At 47.8% G+C, this 18,519-nt stretch overlaps 1 protein-coding gene across 1 annotated transcript in view; it reads left to right on the forward strand.

Annotated features, from left to right (window-relative positions):
* The window catches only part of PKD1L1 (polycystin 1 like 1, transient receptor potential channel interacting), a 2,330,280-nt gene that overhangs the window by 190,604 nt on the left and 2,121,157 nt on the right, over window positions 1–18,519 (forward strand). Inside the window, exon 3 of the mRNA XM_069613333.1 lies at window positions 2,229–2,453. Coding sequence (XP_069469434.1) covers window positions 2,229–2,453 — 225 coding nt within the window. The remainder of the gene's footprint in view (window positions 1–2,228; window positions 2,454–18,519) is intronic.

Genomic DNA, 18,519 nt, shown 5'->3' on the forward strand with positions numbered 1-18,519 from the left:
CAAAAAGTAAATAACGGGACCAAGAACTGAGCCCTTCCAAGGAACAGAAAAAGAGCGATTTACAGAGAGAGGAGAACCAGTTTATAACAGTACCTGAAAGATCAAGAGAAGAACGAGTTGAAAAAAATGAAGGATGATCTACAGTGTTGAATGCATCATTGAGATCTAGCAGAACCAATAGAGAAGAAGTGTTATGGTGGTGAGCATGATACATGGTGTTAGATACAGACAAGAGAGCGGTTTCAGTAGAGAAACCAGACTGAAAACTCTATTGGTGAGGAGGGAGTAAGTTGCGAAGACTACTAAAAGTTGTTCATGAATCAGTTGTTCCAAAGGCTTGGCTAAATAGGGAAGGAGAGAAATTGGACAAGCGTTGGAAGGATCTGAGGAGTTCAGAGAGGAGTTTTCAAGAAGAGGATTTTGTTTAAACGCCAATGGGAAACAGTCTGAGGACAGAGAAAGATTAAATGAAGTAGTAAGAAATGGAGCAAGACCAGGAAAAATAGACTCAACCAGAGAGGCAAGGAGAGGTTTTTAGGGAGTAGCAGTGGGATGAGCCTGTGAAATCATAGACATGACATCACTTTCAGAGGTAGGTGAAAAAGAGCTAGGCAAGAAAGAATCGAAGGAGGCCATTATAGCCAGTGGAGCACCAATATCTACAAAAGATCCAATGGTTTCTATCGAAAGAATTTAGCAAAGACCACTGGAGAAAGATTGGAAGACCAAGAAAGATCAGCAGAGGGAGGAGCAAGATGTTTGATTGTTAAAGAGCAATTTAGGGGAGTTAGTTGGATCAGACTGTCTTAACCACATTATTAGACTGGGCCCATGTAAAGTGGGAGGCATGCATAGCATCAAAGTATGATTATGTCAATCTTTTTTTAGATCTGTCCCTGTCTGCCGAAGGCCCTACATTTGGCTGTGATGAGATCAAACAATACATACCTAATATACCGTTAGGGCCTGCACCTCTCAAATGTCTAGTTGCACCCTAACCAAAAAAGTCAAGAACTGAAGGCTGAGCATTCTCTGTAAGCCGCCATACTTGGGAATTGTCTCTACTAGAAACCTGGTTATTTGTTAACATGAATTGTCTTCTCACATTTAGCGTCAAGGTGCGTTCCCAGGGTATGAATGTTCTATAAGCTGCTTTAACATAATATAATATGGTGGGAGTATAGTTTGGAACTCGGAGGTCTGGCATACAAGCTAGTCTTGCCAGCAAATCATGTGTTATGTTTTAGAACAGTGTAGTTGACAATTGTACGTGTAGATTGATATATATTTCTCAGTCACTAAAACATTTTGTTTATAGAGGCCGGAAACCAATGAAGGCTAAAACGTGTCTCAAGCCAAATGTCTGGATTGCTATAGTCTTAAATGTGTAGGAAATTCTGTCGCATGACCATTGTTTTCAATGGTCCAGATTAGAACATCGAACCAAAGATTATAATGTACTCTTTTAGAATTATGGGGCTGAAGGCCTGCCTTATCGGCCCAAGCCGAAGGGAGAGCGCAGTGCTGTAGCCCCCGGTATCACATTGACACAAGGGTCTATAACTCTTTATTGGCATTTTCAATGGGGCAATTTGCTAAACTTTGACCCTCCTTTTTGCTCCTACTTGTAAAGGAGAAAATAGGGATACATAAAAAAAATAATATATGGCTGTCGAGCAATAGATTGCCATGGCACAGTCTCGTCTTGCTGTCATTAGAGGGTGGTTATTGGGTAACTGATGTGGCAAGTAAGAGAAAGACCGAGAAGGATCTGAAGTGATGTGTGCAGCGGCCCAGGGTTGAAGAGGGAGCCACACAGATGGAACCTTTTTGATCATGTGAGTCCACAGAAATCCATGGCAACACCTGTGAATGCTCATGATCCTAATTTGCCCACAAAATCCAAATGGTATGTGAATGGTGCAAATATAATTGTTTGCAGCTTCACTCATGTTTTGTACTGTTAAATGATCCTGTTGCATATTTTATGTTGCATATTTTAACTGGTAAGTGGTCATTGTCACAGGTTGTACTTGGGCTCTTGAAGCCAAACCGAATAACCAGCTCTGCTCATGTTCAGATTTTTTTGTCTTGCTCCTCTCAAATACATACGAGTGAAGGTATATGTATGTATGTATATGTGGTATGTGCATATAAATGTCATGATTGTTCAATCTGTAAAAATCATTTTCTTAAACCGCAAATCTTTTTTTTTTTCTTTTTTTAAGAGGGCATGTACGTGATCAGAGTGACTGCTTATGATGAGTTCTACAGCGCTACACATCAGGCTGGACCATACTATGTAGAAAGGGCACCTAACGGCCTCCTCATCTCAAGGAATCCAAGCAGGATCCACAAGGATGAGGTCGTGAACTTCACTGCATCTCTAGACGAGGGAACAAATGTAACCTACACATGGAACATGGGTGATCAGACGACCTACGTTAATGAAGGTAAGATCCAAAATTCTTTAAATATATTCTGCTTGTAGAACGATAAGTGACCTGCAATTGGAGTTAGGGCATAAACATACTTTATTTCTTTAGGTAATGGTTGACAGTCAGGTCTAAATCATTTTCTTCATCCTCTGCCAAGGATGCTTCTTTTCCTTTAGACAAAGGTGATACATTATACTGTGGAACCTGCACATCTCAACAGCCGGCACGCGCACTCCGTTAACCATTATTGAAACATTATTATGAGACTGATGAAAGATCAGCAGAAACCTGAGACCATACTGTGTAAGGTTCAATACCTTACTGACAAACACAACAGATATGGTTGAATGAATGCCTATAAAGGTGTGGGTTTCTGCTGTTTTGGTGGAGGTTATTTCTCTGAATGTACTTAAACGAGGCTCGGGATGGGTTGCATAGGAATTGGGGTTCCTAAATAGAATCCTTAATGTTTAATAGCTTCCCTGGTCCTAATGCTCTAAGACTGTAGATTACCATGACGTTCCTTCCAACAAACATTTATTCACTTTAGCTTAGGGTTTGTATCCAGCTGTTTAATTCTTGCACACTAGCCATGGGTCACCCTCAGCCGACAGCAGTCGCTCCTTTTTAGAGCCTGGCAGGAGGTACGTTTTGATGTGTTGTCCTCAGTGGGCCTGTAGCTCTTTGTGCTCTTGGTCTCAGCCAGTGTATGATGATCGCCTTCAGCAGGATTTCAACTTTCCTTGCTCCCTTGCATCTGATCTCTGTTCATGTCTGTCAAGGAGTGTGTCTCGCTGCTGGCACATATCTGTTTATCGATGAGTGATGTGAGTGTGTGGGTCGAGGCTGGGCTCACAGTCCATCATGGAGACTGCATTTGCAGAAAGTGAACCACAAACATACCCCAGAAATGGACGCTAGGGGATGGATCCGGCTAGCTACGTGCTCCACAAAACAGCAAGCTGTCCACCATTAATGTGGAGCAAGGACAGTGATTACGCACTGTGATGGACAGCCCTATAATGAAGTAGACTCAGTGTAGATGAAGTAGCCATCCAGGAATTACTGCAGGAGCAGAACAGGTGTTGGATGGAAAGCCCCAGGTATTTGAGAAGGTAAGGCAGTAGAGTAGTAAGGGGGAGACCAAGACAGGTAAGAATGAGCCCGAAAATGGTCATGGGACTGAGCAAGACAATAGGGAAACCGAGAGGAAAGAAGACCAGGACCAGAAAAGCAAGCACAGACAGACAGAGGCAAGGCGAGGGAAGGGACCACATCATAGACAGCTGAGGAAAGGTTGAGACGCAACTGTCCATTGCCCAAAAGCTGGAGGAATAGGCCCCTGGATCAGAATGAGGTGGACTCTCTGTCAGCCACGGACCGGAGCGCGCAGTCAAGTACAGATGTCGGGGTTATAGGAGGTGTGCGGCTGGTAACCAGTTGTTGTGGCATGTTTCATGATCCAAAAGCTAATAAGCCTTGGAGGTGTTTGACCTTGGGTCCCAGAACTATGTTTCCCAGAGGCCCCAGTATCTGGAGAAAGCCAACAAAAAACTCCTATATAAGCCCCCCTGGTCTGGTTGCTGGTAATTGATGCTCATGGTACGGGCAAGTCAGGGCTCTGTCTTGGTTTGTACATACCCATTTCAGCAGCTCCGCTAGAGCGGCCTGCATGGCACCTGGTGAACTGCTGACACACACTCTCTTGAGCATGCTGTGGTGGTTCTCACTCCCCATGAGCTCAAAATACCTGCTTATTATTATGTGAGCTACACACACGTCCCCCCACTTGCTGGGTTTTGCATATATGTTGTTATTGCTCATTGTTTTCGCAACTGCTTCCTACATGCGTCTCCCTGGCTATGACCAATTGTCTATTGCTTCACTATGTGTTGCTAACATCGTTATTTTACATGTCTAGAACTACAGCCGTCACCACATCAAAATGTAAAGTTAGCCACAGGTATTAGGGGGTTATGGGTGTAGGTTCCAGAGTAAGCACTCTTTGTCACAATCAAGAGTGGACACGATACAGGTGTGAGGTTCTGCCTCAAGGTTAATATGTCAATGTGTTTTCCTCATGCTCCCAAATATGCATCCATTAGCTTACATGCTGACAGAGTGTACCTGGAAGCAGAGGCGTTGCTAGGGGGGGGGCTGAGGGGGCTATAGCCCCGGGTCTTTTGGTTGTATCCCCGGATAGAAGCTCAGGGGTTCCAACCAAAAAGGTTAGCTAGCCTCCAGTCCCCACAGTCCCAAAATTAGCATAGCCCCGGATCTTTTACAGACCTAGCAACACCCCTGCCTGGAAGGCTGAGGCTGGTCCCTTACGCCTGCGTGATTCCGCCATCATGGCATCCTACTCTTCTGGCATCCTACTCTCCTGCCGTGGACCATAGGGTGGAATTCAAGGGATGCCTCAAGTGCCAAGGATGGCGCAATCGCGGGAGCAACCACCATGAGCCAGGTAGGTGTCCCAGTGGGGCAAATGTGACCGTGTCTTAAGTAGACACTCTAAGACTTGCAGTAATTTGCACCTCCTTCTTGCTCCATCTTTGCCTGGAATGTATGTCTCCTTGCAGTGAAATGCGAATGTCTTAAGTGCACTGGATCATCCCGATTGGTCAATATAACCTTTTTGATTATTTATCTTCTAACTCTTTCTGAGTAGCCTTGCTAAGTAGTTGTTCTCCGCTGTACTGTTTGCGGCGTTATTTTCTTCACAGGTGCATGTTTACCTTTGGAACATAATCCGCTTTAATTTTCTACTCTGCTGAGACAACTGAAGGGTCCAAAAACGTGGTCACAATTTTGAATTCAAACAGAAGTGGCAGCTGCCCAGATTGGCGGAGCAGTAGCACCTTGTCGTTGGGAGCCCAGAAAAGTCTATTGGCATCTCTATTTTTGGTCTTTCTTGACTGCAGAGGGGAAGGTGCATGATTTGCCTATATAGTGAGAGCGGGAAGTGGGGCTAAGCCTGGACATACACTTCCTCCTTTACCTTAAACAGTTGGCCTGCCTTGCTTACCGCTGGGCAGCGTTCACTCTGGGTGGAAAAGTGGAGCATGTTGTGTGACCTGTAGTGTCCTGCCTTAGATAGGCCCATGTGGAGGTGGGACGTGATGGGACCTCTTTCATCCTCCTATTTCCGAGTGTTTCAGGTAAGGCTGCTATGGCCCGTTACTGTGCTCACCCTTCCTCCTCTACCACACTACTTTGCCAGTCTACTGTTCTTGCTTTTCACCACTTCTTCCTCTCACTCACCAGCTTTCTCCAAATACCATCCTACCTCTTCTCCAAGAACATACACTCTACTCCTCCCCTGGGCTGTTTCTCAAGGTTATGTTTTGAACCTGAAGCATGTGGGAAGTGCTGCTTAGTGATTTGGTTGAAAGTGCTTCCTTCCTGTCACTCCCCTGCGGGTGGGCCAAGTAAAACGGACCATAAGAGGTGGGATTGCCATCAGTGTTCCCTCTAAGATCTGCGCTTGCCCAGCTCCCTTCTGGGTGCGGATCAGAAGGATTTTAGCAGCGCACACCGACCATTTCCACCTATTGAAATAGATTTAATAAGGCACAAGCCACAGCAGGTACCTAGCTTTTGCTTTCTCTCAAAAGTAAGCTAAATTATACTAACTGGTCTTGATAGTCTGGTCTAACCTATTTACATTGCCCTACTATGCAAGCATGACCTTTAAAACCTAAACACTCTAAAAATAGAATACACCTACAAGAGGTTAAAAATGGTCAGTTTTATAAAATGAGAATATTTTAGTTCATGGTAAGAACTGGTAATGCAAGTGTTCAAATGCAGAAATCCCAAATTCACCCCTTAACCAGTTTGCGTAATGCAGAGCATCTCATTTAATCTTGTATTGCCAGTCCCTTAACCTTTCAAAATTGTCAGCCCTTCAGAGAGATTTCCTTCTCAGGGTATGATCTTCAAAACAGCCTCACTCATGGTTTCACTGACTATAGTGTTGCTTCCACTATAATAGTGAGCATTGATATATTGCACACCCCAGGCACTTTATTCTTTTGATCTCTAATGGCAACACTATTTGAAAACCATGTCCCACTTATAATCTCAGTCTGTCTGTCTGCATAGTGACAACTTTGGTAGCTTCTAATCTGCATCCACTATCCATGCTATGGCATGTTTAGCTTTCTCCTTCCTACCAATTGCTCTGCTCTATCCATGTTTGAACACGTTTGCATTCTGTGAGGCAGCAAATGTGAGTTATGTCTATTCTGGTTTACATGTACCTTTTAAATACAGTCCTGCATTAACACTACAGGCTGCATACCTTCCTAGATTCTATTGATTAATTGTCTCCTGTATCTATGCTAGAACAGAAGTAACCTCTTCGTAGACTGATAAACAAGTACCATTTGAAGGCCAACATTATCAGTCTGATTAGAGCAAGAATAAAGAGGTTAAGGGGACTTAAAGGAAGTAAACATCCTTATTTTTTTTTTAAATTTGGTTTTATTGATTTTGAAACAGAAAAAGAAAAACAAAAAATGAACACGAGATTTGAGCGTTTCAATTGTTACAACTCTGTTAGCATTTGGTTACATCAACAGAACAAAACTAAAGTCTCATTATACACTTGATCGTCCTTGTGTTCGTTTCCAATCTCTAGTAGTAACAATCAGTATAACATCTTCCATACCCACCCCCCCTCCCTCCCCATGGTTGGGCAGACATCATTGCGGCGTCATTTCTCTGTTGACATGTTCATAGCGGGTAATGTTCGGTTCACTGTTGTGAGGTTTCCTTGATTCTTGGGTCATAACTGTCCTGTATTAAGAGTTTTTGGGATTCTTGGTTCAATTAAGATCCTGTAGCGTCTTCGGGTTGGGAGTCCGTCGTGTCGGAGAGTTGTTTGCCTCGAAATTCCGACCATAAGATCTCGCATTGCGGTGCTTTGTTATGCAGGGATGCCATGATCGGTTCCATTGTATAAATGTTGGTTGACAGATTGATCCATTCCTTCTTACTTGGAACCTTTTTGGATTTCCATTTTGTTACTAGCAGTGCGCGGGCTGCCAGTAATAGGTGTGGGGCAAGACCCCTGAGTCTAGTCCATTCATCCTCGTTTTTTTCCATTCCGAAGAGAACCAAATGTGGATCAATGTCTCTTTGTATGCCATCTATGTCTTTAATCCATGCCAGGACTTCCTCCCAGAATACCTTAATGCGTGGGCAGCTCCACCACATGTGCCAATAGTCGGCAGTTTCTCCACATTCTCGCCAACATCGCGGGCTCAGAGTCTGAAACATCTTGGACAAGTTGAGTGGGTTGTATTGCCATCTATGTAGGAGTTTGATGGCGTGTGATTTATATTGGCTGGATAAGGACGTCTTGGATGCGTTTTTGCATATCATATCCCATTGTTCTGGGTCTATCTCCTCTCCCCCATCTGCTTCTAAGATGTTCTGTGGACCCGGTGCCTGCTTCGATAAGTTCTTTGTACATAGCCGATATCAAACCCTTCATTTCAGACTTGGAATCCAAGAGTTGTTCGAATGGGGTGAGTTCTCTCTGCAGTTTTTCTTTCCATGTAGATTTTGTGAGGACTCCTTTTATCTGGATGTATTGGAAGATGGATAATGGACCTATTCCTAGGGCTTCAGTTAGGTCTGGAAGAGTAATGAATTTGTCCTTCTGCTGGAGTTGCCCTACCCTTTCTAGTCCCGCCTCGTACCAGGTTTGGAATCTTCCTACCTCAGGTATGTGATCGTTTATACCAGGGGACAATAAATGGCTAAGTGGGGACGGCCAGGTGGTGATCTTTTTCATTGCCTTGCTTGGTTGCCAGATGTTCCAGATGGTACTCGGTATGGGGTGGCCCTTAATTTTCCATTGTATCCTTTTGTGAGGGGTCCATAGCCATTCTGACACAGTGGCCGGCGAGAAGTAATGGTTGTCCATGTGGACCCATTTAGGTGGTTGTGATCACGTGAGTGTGGGATAAGGATACGTAGTTGTGAGGCTTTGTAGTATGCTCGCAGGTCGGGGAGACCAACTCTGCCTTTGTCTTTGGAGAGCGTCAGAGTGTCGAATGCAATCCTCGCCTTCTTTCCCTGCCAGAGGAACCTAAGCATACGTTTTTTAGCTTCATCAAAAAACGCATTTGGTATCTCGATAGGTAACATCTGGAAAGGGTACAGGAATCGGGGGAGGCATACCATTTTAATGGCGTTAATGTGGCTTAACCACGAAATCGTGAGTTTGTCCCACCTGTTCAGATCGGCCGAGAAGCTCTGGAGGAGGGGGGGGGGGGAGTTGACTTCGTAGAGGTCCATTATGTTTTTGATAATCTGGATGCCTAAGTATTTAAAGGCAGAGTGTTCGAGTTTGAGGCCTAAGGGCAAGAACTTGGTTTCGTTTTCCTCTTTCGTTCCTTACAAAGGGAACAATATTGATTTAGCCTTGTTCACCTTAAACCCGGATAGTTTGCCATATTCTTCTAATAGTTGGAGAGCATGGGGGACAGATACAGAGGGGTTGGTAATGTGTAAAAGTATATCATCAGCATAGAGTGCTATCTTATATTCTTTTGTTCCCAATCGCATGCCTTCTATTCTGGAGTCGGATTGTATTTTTTGGGCCAGGGGTTCTAGGGAGAGTGCAAAAAGAATAGCAGAGAGGGGGCACCCCTGTCTAGTACCACGTCCCATGTCAAACCATCTGAAATATTCCCCATTAACAGAGATAGATGCCGTTGGGGATGTGTATACTGCTTGTATCCCTTCTCTCGCTTTTTTTGTTAGATCCTTCTCGTATCAGGATGCCTCTCCAGTTGGCTTTATCCGCCTCCCATATTGTCTGCTTGGAGACTTCCCCATTGTTATTCAGTTTGTAGTATTCCTCAATTTCAGTTGCCATTTCAATTTTAAATACTGAATCTTTCAACAGGCTTTCATTACAGCGCCACTTCCCTCCTCGAACAGGTAAGTCTGCCCATCTTATATCTGATAGGACCATGTCATGGTCTGACCATGTTATCGGAACTATTTCTGATAGCGTTATGGTGTCAAGGAGGTCCTTGGTGAGGTACAGGTAATCAATCCTGGTGAATGTTTTGTGCGGATTGGAGTAAAATGTGTAGCCTCTTTCATCAGGATGTTTAATTCTCCACACATCTTGTAGGCCATATATCTCCATTATGTCTGAAAGTCCAGTGCGTTCACTTCTCATTTGGCTTCTTATCTCGTGGTTGCCTGGGTCCCAGTCTTTGGTCGGGTCTGCCCACTGGTTAATCTCCTCCAAGAACAACCTGGCCGGATGCTTCCAACATTATTTTGGGTATTGTCTTTTCTAGGAACTTGGCTTGTCCTGCATTGGGGGAGTATATTACTGAAACTGTTACTTTGACCTTTGCGATTGTCCCAGATATCAGGAGAGCCCGCCCGCTTACATCAGACCAGGTCTTATCCACTTCGAAGTTAATTCCTTTCTTGATCAGGATTCCGACTCCGCCTTTGCTGAGTGGGCCTGAGCCCCAGAATTCCTTTCCCCCTCTTTTTCCAAGTATTCCTCTCTCCTCCCCTTTGGCAAACTTTGTCTCTTGTAGAAGGAGAATGTCTATTTGAGATCTACGGAATTCCCTTGCCACTAGTGATCTCTTGGTCGGTGAGTTGAGGCCTTTCACGTTAAGTGTTCCTATCCTTAGGGACTCCCTACCCTTCTGCTCTTCAATTGGTGCCATTATCAGAGTATTTCGGTTGTGAATTCGAGACCTGTGTCAAGTAAATATAGTGGTCATAAGGACTCACGTCGTCTTGAGTGATCTTTTGTGTTGCCGATAATGCTTCATCCTCTATACATTTCTTGTCTGCCCAACCCCCCCACCCTTCCCACCTTGACGGCGTCCGTGCGGACCCAGATAAAGACACTGGTCCTGCATCAAACCACCTTTAGGGACCGTCGCTTCGGGTCCCCAAGATTATTATAACATTTAAATCTCGATTGAGCCCCCATTCACCCCCCACCTTTGTTTACATGGTCCGAATCTCTTTTGAGGCTAGACATCCTTACACAGTTCAAGGCCATGGACATATGTATTAGAGTATGTCATCTTACTAGTGTTGTAGTTCATCTGTACTCCCCCCTGGGGGTGTATTACCTCTCCGAAATTTCCTCGATCCCTTGACATGTTTCCTTCTGGGGCCCTGTATACGCCATCCTCTTTCTTCGTGACGCGGATCTCCCCGATCGTGTTCCTCTGTGCTTGATCCAAGGAGGTCAGAGATGTACGCCTTGATCTCCCCCTCTGAGCTTAGCTTGATCTTGTTTCCGTTGTATTCAAAGGACAGAGAGAAGGGGTACCCCCACCTGTATCTTATGTTCTTTGCTTTCAGATGCTTGGTGATAGGCCCGCACATGCGTCAAAGAGCCAGGGTCATGGATGATAGGTCCTGATATATCGAGATTCGGGATCCTAGGAGGGTAATTGAGTCGCTGCCTCTTGCTTTCTCGAGGTTCCGTGTTTTGTCCTGAAAGCAGTGAAATCGAGCAAGGACAGATCTTGGTCCGCCTGGGGGCCCTCCGGCTCTGTGTATCCTCTGTCTTAGGTTCATCAACTGCATCGTCGGCAACTAAGAGTTTGAAAATGTCGTGCAGGGTGTTCTTCAGATCGCTCTCCGTCTCCCCTTCACGTTCCGGGATTCCGAAAATCCTCAGATTGTTCTGCCTCTCCCGGTTTTCCAAGTCATCAAGCTTGAGTTTGAAGCTCTCCTCTCGTTGCTCCAGTTCGGTCATCCGCTGGTCGAGTTGCGCTTCAAGAGTGTCTATGGACGCTTGATTGTTCTCGACCCCTTCGAGCCTCTCCTCCATGGCATCTAGACGTTGGGTAATCTTGTCAATTTTGGAGCCAATGCTGGCGCCCATATTCTTTATTTCGCCCAGCAAGGTGGCAATGTCCCCTTTGGTAGCTGCCGATTCACTTCCCGAGGGATTTGGGTTTGCCATGGTATGGGCACAGTTTTCGGCAGAAGTCGAGACGTAGGAGAATGTGGATAATTTCTCACTAATGTCCATTGGTTCTCCCAAAGTTCCTTAGTGTCACCAATGCTGTTCGATGGGGCGATGGAATCGGGGGCAGAAGAGGCACACGCCCCTGGGTCGGGGCCCCTACCCTCTGCACTCCGACGTCGGCGTTCTCTGTAAATTAGGTGTTGGGAGAGGTGTCTGTTGTGCGTTTGTTGATATGCCCAGGGTACGGGCGATTCAGTAATGCGTATGGGTTACCATAGGCAGCGTTCAGGTCCGGCGACGCTTTGGGGGTGTTTTCCTCCTGTGCATGGTGAAACATTCAGGGCGAGGGGGCTCCGAACCGCCGCTGCGTGATGATGGCGCCGTTGTTCACGGGGTAGATGGGGTGGGCGTACCGTCTCCCTGCTCAGCGCTGTCTCGAGCCCTAGCCCGATCCCGCTCTTCGGAAGCTCCGCCGACTCGACCGAGGCTGCCCCGTCCCCTTTGCGGCAAGGAACGTCGTCAGGAGTGTGAATTCCGTGGCCGGGGTTCAGGGTCTTTCAGGCTTTCTCCGTTCGGCAGGCCTAGGGGCCGCTTCCGACCGCTGCACAGTTCCCTGCGAGCGGGCCGCGGAGCCGTTGTGTGGCGTCTTTTTGAGGGATGTATATCTCCGGTTTGCAGGGGCCATTTTCGATCGGGTTTTCGACCGAACGGAGGGGGGGGGGGTCCTCTGCTGGCGGCACACCGACGTAGAAACTTTGGGGGGTCGTCAAAGTGGGGGCTCAATCCCTCCTAGGGACCCAAAGTAGCGGAGCTCACGCGAAGTCGGACCACATCCGCGCGCCCCCTGGTGGCCAGTAACATCCTTATTTTTAATGCTGTGAGGCAGCATATCAACCTATGGGTTGGGATTGCGGCGGCGGTGGGGGGCGGGGCAGATATTGTTTCACTTCATTACTTTGATTTGGTGAAGGGGGCCCCAAAGATGTCCATGCTCAGTGCCCCAAGAGTGCTTAAGATGGCTCTGCATGCCTGTGAAGCGCAGAGAGCTGCAGCGGAGGATTCATAACTATTCAGCGGGCATTCAGTGACTGAATGCCTGCTGAATAGTTAGGTATTCTGCTTTCGCTGCTGCATACATGCTTAGACCGGATTAGTGGAAAGCATCAGAACCTCACGAGGAAATGGTGCCCGGAGTGGGAAGTGATTGGTGAAAGAAACCCATCCGTAGCTGGGCGTGGTAAGGAATGAATAATAATCTGCATTTCCAAATCCATCTATTTCTGTTCCTATGCTTGTATACCCTCTGTGATTGTCGTGTAATTGGGGTTCTACCCTGTGGATAGCACAGCAGTTGTTTCTGGAGCTACTGGGATAGATAATTTTGCATTTCCCGATCCGTCTGGAGTTACCGCAAATTCCTTCAGTTTTACTGGCCTTGGATGGAACCCATACTTTCAATTTCTGAATAATGTTTTGCTATTTGGAACGGCACACCAGTCACCGCAACATCGAACCCTCTTTCCTGCAGCCTCACGTGTCCTGGTTGCTGGATAGTGAACCCAGCACATGTATGTGGAAACAGGCTTTGTCCCCATACCTCCACCCTTTAGACCTTTGGTTTTTCCCCTCTGCTCACAAATGTAAGTTCTTTGCCCACGTTGTTTTTCTTGCGTTGTTTATCTGTCACTGGTTCTCAAACATACATCATTTACTGCTGCAAAAGGGCCCTATGTACTGTCGGCAACTTGGCATTCATCGTAGTAGAATATTGTATGTGTTCTCCTCTGAGAACTGCTTATATTTTAGGTCTTTTTTCTACAACTTTTCTTGAAAATCTTGCTAGAAAATGCACCATTTCCACTCCTCGTTTCAAAATAAATGTCGCCAGGGAAGAACCCCCATGGATCCCGCTTTTGTGAATCGGGCTTGTGCGCTCGCTCCAGCTTTGCTGGAACATACATTTTTTATTTATTTTTTTATTTACTTGATTCAATCAAAATAAATGATTTTTACAAGAAAGAAGAGAAAATCAACAGTTGTAGAAGAAAATATTGAAGAATATTAAGAGTCACTGTATTGAAAGTCACTGTTCCAGTTCTTCACTACCGTTATTTGCAAAAGGATGTTTCAGCCCAAGAATCTCTTTCGTGTTGTGGCGATTGTCCAGGCGGTCCTTTCTCCGCTAATTAGTCTCTCCCACCAGAGTTGTTCTTCTTGAGTGTGCGATGCCATCAAAAGTGGGCGGACGTATTTTTCACTAATTGCCTGAGTTCTCGGGCAGTTCAAAAGAAGGTGCCGAAGAGTTTTGAGCTCCTCATCATTTTTACAGAAGCGACATCTGTTTGAACTGGATAGACCTCTAATCGCCAGGATCTCTTTGGTCTCCAAAAGGTTTAGGCGTGCCCTCAAAAAGATCTTTCTTGCTGATTTGTTGGGAAATTTGGCGAGGTAGTTCAGGATAGTGCTCAACTTGCTTTGTTGTTTACTTCCCACCACTTTAAAAGTTCACCAGCCGCCACTGTCATTTTGAAAGGGTTTCGCTTTTTAAGGCAAGATGCGTTTTGCTTTTAATTTTGCTCATTATGTGACATACTCCTTACTCACCCTTTCAATAGCTGACGAACAATTCACTGCGTAGCATAATTAGCAGCCTGTTTCAGCTCTGCACGATTTTGCACAGCCAGTTCATTTTGCCTGGAAATAAACAGAGGGCGTCAGCTAATCGTCCCACTCGTTTGGTGTCTTTGTTTTCTGGACTGCCCGTTTGGAATGTCACCTTAGGGGACTCCCTGTGCAACAGTGGTACCAACATTTTTTCGTGTCCATACTCTATGGGAATTGATTTGCCACCACGTCGTTGGGCGATTGGGCCCACGCCACCTATGCAGTTCTCTGCGTTTTGCTGTGTTCCCAAACTCTGCTTTGGATGTAGTTGCTCCCCTCTCTTGAGACAGACGCCTTTGCTTGCTTGACCACGCCCTGTGGAAGCTTTTTAGGAGACTGCACGTCTGAGATAGTCTACCAGATCCAAGGTGAATTAGAGGGTTGTGGGCCTGGAACGCGGGTCTTGCAAGGCAGGACTGGGGATGCGTATGTATTTAGTAGCATTGGTGTTGATTCACAATCAGGAGAAGCAGGGGTGGATTTGTTTGGCACGTTGTCAATCTGTTAATGCTTTATAATTCTCCCCAGTACTAGGCTTCCAGTGCATCGTCATCCAGTTTATTGATGGATTGAGGGGCTCTAAGGTTTGGGAGTGTGTTGTCCTCACTCTCTTTCTCTTTTGAACGGAAGTCCTCTGTTTGTGTTTGTGTTTATTCGCGGGCTGCGACCCGCGTGTGTTAAGGGGGGGGTTACCGCCCGAGGGTGGTTCGAGCCTGGGTTCACTGAAATAAAGACGTGTTGCACCCCAGCTCTGTGTCGGCCCTCTCTTGGCGTGCATAAGTGCGAGTCCGACAGCAGAGCGTGAGGAGGTCCATGTGTGAGCATATTACACTGGCGACGAGGCAGACACTAAGTCCCGCCGTGCCTGCAATCTCCGGTCCGCCGCTCATGGTGTGCCACCTGACACAATTGGGAGCCTAGGACTTCAGTTGCCTGGGGGCCTGTCACGGTGGATGGAGCGCGAAGGCTCCCTACCATCCCCCCTCCGGCGCGAGTGCCTCCGCAGATCCGCGGGTGGAGCAGCTGCGACAGCTCCCCGCAGGAGCGGGTAATCCGGGCGGTGGAGAACGTTTCTCCCGCCGACTGCAACGCCTGGGAGGCCCAGCCCACGCACGTTTGAAACATCAGCAGGTAGAGCGGAGACTCCCCGTTTGCACATCCCGGGCGGTAGAGGAGCACTGGCCTCCCGCCAACGGCATCACGCACAGTCGAGCGGTGGAGGCGCGAACAGAATCAAGTAACACCCCACCACCATCGGGGATCACACCAACCCCATGAACAAGGGCGCCACAAACACCATGATGAACAAACAGAAAGAAGGCACGACGGGAGAGAATGGAGGGAGAACAAGACCCCACTTCCCAAGGCAAGAAGAAGACCACGAAGGTACGTACGGTGCCTCATCGAACAGTCACAGTCTGACAGCGTGTCAAGTGCATCATCTGACGAAAAGGCACACCAACTGGAAAGACACCGGGAAACGCCAAGAAAGAAGGTATACCTATACGCCCTAGGAAACAGCACAGCAAAAGAACATAGCCCAATACTCAGAATACAAGTGAATCAGACGGCAGCAGAATTTCTAATTGACACGGGGCAACCGTGAACGTAATCAGTGAAAAAGTCTATAAAAGCATACCAAATGCCCCCCGCCTGCAACCAGCTCGAACACTCATTTTTCCATATGGATCAAAGACCCCGCTGGCATGCAAAGGGTTCTTCATGGCATCGTGTCAATATAAGGAACATGAAAAGAAGATCCCCATGCACGTCCTGTAGGCAGCTACTGAGAGCGGATGCATACTGAGCTATCAAGCAGCAATAGAAATGGGACTAATCCACATAGTGTACCATCTCATGGTACACAAATATCTAGACCCCACCGCAAGCATAGACCAAGTCTTCCCATCACTATTCAAAGGCCTCGGAAAACTGAAGGACAGGCAGATAGAACTCCACATCGACACCACTGTCCCACCCATAGCACGACACTAGCGAGGAATACCCATCAATATTCAAAAACAAGTTGAAAATGAACTGACAAAGCTGCTGGAGGCAGACATCATTGAGCCCGCGGAAGGACCTACCCCATGGGTCTCTCCAATTGTACCCGTGCCCAAAAGAGACTCCCAAGACATCCGAATATGTGTAGATATGAGAAGGCCAAACAAGGCCATATTAAGGGAACGCCACCAAGCCCCTAGAATAACCGACATGATACCTCTGTTGAACGGGGCAACCGTGTTCTCAAAACTGGACCTCAACAAAGGGTATCACCAGTTGGAACTCGGCAAAAGCTCCCGATATATATAACCACTTTCGCCACCCACCTAGGACTCTTCCGCTACAAGCGGCTAAGTTTTGGTGTGTCGTCCGCGGCTGAAATTTTTCAAGCAGAAATTCATTACGTCATCAAACATGTACCAAACTGCTTGAACTACAGTGACATCCTGGTTTCTGACAAAATCAAGAGCAACACGACGACACGTTAATGAGAGTGTGCATGGCCTTGGAAGAGGCACGGCTCACACTAAACAAGGACAAGTGTGAATTTCGCAAGAAAACACTCCGCTTCTTTTTCTGAGAAGGGAATGACACCCGAATCCTGCATCCATCCTCTGCATCTACCCACCCTAGATGGTTTAAAATTCCTCCTACAGCTGTGTGATTACATGCTGCATCGACCCCTGACGAAAACCGGAGCAGAGGTGCTGTACGATCCTGTAGAATCGTAGTTTTGTGGCCGCGGTCTCTGCGCCAAGCAGCGCTCCCAAGATGGCCGCCATGAGACCGATGTAAGCACTGGACGGAGGGAATCGAGACGCGACAGCAGAAGGCAGGCTACAGGGAGGTGTAAACAAGCCTGCCCCGGTATCTGGGGACCGCCTGTAGCAGCGAGACACCGATCCTCCTGGTGCCTGTGGACACAGTGGACGGGCGAGAGCAAAAAGCGCCTGCCGGTCTCCGCCCCCTGTGCGAGCCTGCGCATGTATTGTGGTACTGGCGCTCCTGCCCCTGAAGCGACACTGCACGACCAACTGTGCCCTGGCTGCTCTGTAAGGCCAAGGAGAGCCGGGGGGGGTTTCCTGCCGTGAGGCAAGGGATGATGCAGCGCTGATCCGACTTCTGCGACAGAAGGGACATGTTTGTGCACCACTTACCCACCCCCGGCGGCGTCCTTCACACACTGAGACGCGTCGAGGCCTGCTCATCGGGTCGCTGCAGCGGCGCGGGAGCCGAGCGGCCACTGCCTGATACACCGCCTGCAACGGCACGGGTGCTCCACATTGCGTAGAGCGCCTGTGGAGTCATCTACGCCCTGCAATTACTGACACCTGCTGCTCCGTTCCGGAGAACAACTGTGCGGTAAGGAGAGGGGGGCGGCAACGGGCGGGGCCTCGAGTTTCAAGACACTGTCGACCACCCCCCCTCCCTGACCCCCTGCTTGCTCGTTGGGGCGGCCCTGCTGAAGCCCTGGTGTTCCCCCTGGATCTACGGAGCGGGCTTGGGGGAATCGTGGACTGGGGCAAACAGGCAACTGCACAACGGGTGGCAGCGGCTCGGAACTGGAAGAACCCACGGGCCCTGTCCCCGGAGCGCAGACTAACGGGAGCGCACACGAGCCATCTCTACCCCTGCCACACCCAGTGAAAGGAACCACAACACAACAGATACGAGCACTAGGCGTGCACTTTGGACCCTCAAATACACGGAATGTATGTGGTACACAGCATCACTGAGTAAAAGTTTGGTGGGCAACGGAGCGAATCTCTACGGTGCAGAGCTGCCCCAACACTCCCTATTGCAGACAATATTGCATATATCCCGGAACGGCTGTAGAATCCTCCCCCTGGCAGTGATGGACACTAGTGTACCCTACTATATGCGCCTGAATTGACTACACGGCTCGTAACACCGAGAACTTTGCCTGCAGTGAGAGTTCAGCACGCGACCAAGTGGGCCTGTGCTTCACCTCTGTGCGGAACGAACTGGGCAGCCTCAATGGAATGCACAGAATTGCATGTTTGTAACTATCACAAAGCCGGTAGGCACCCACCGGCTATCACTCATCTCCTGGACTGCATGGGTGCACAGACTGGCACTCTACTTTGGGTCGACTCAGTCGGCTACTAGACACAAAACGAGAGGTCCTGATGAGTGGGTGACCCCTGCACCCGGGAAAGAACTGGTGCCCCAAACTGCTGTCACCTCCTTCAGCTGAACAAGGCAAGCACCTACAACGAGGGCATAACACAAGGTGTTGCTGTACAGTGTGGTGCAACCATTACTGCTTGAGCGCACGTGCGTGCAGGTTCATATCCAGGGCAATTCCGTGTGGGTCTCAGTGACTGGTGGGCACCTCGATCACAAAGTGTCCCTGGACCAACAACACCAAAACTGGCGCAGATCCCTGGGTGTTCCGCCCACACG

Source organism: Ambystoma mexicanum, chromosome 5p, assembly GCF_040938575.1.
Source record: "Ambystoma mexicanum isolate Mex_15411 chromosome 5p, UKY_AmexF1_1, whole genome shotgun sequence".
Taxonomy (NCBI): Eukaryota; Metazoa; Chordata; class Amphibia; order Caudata; family Ambystomatidae; genus Ambystoma; species Ambystoma mexicanum.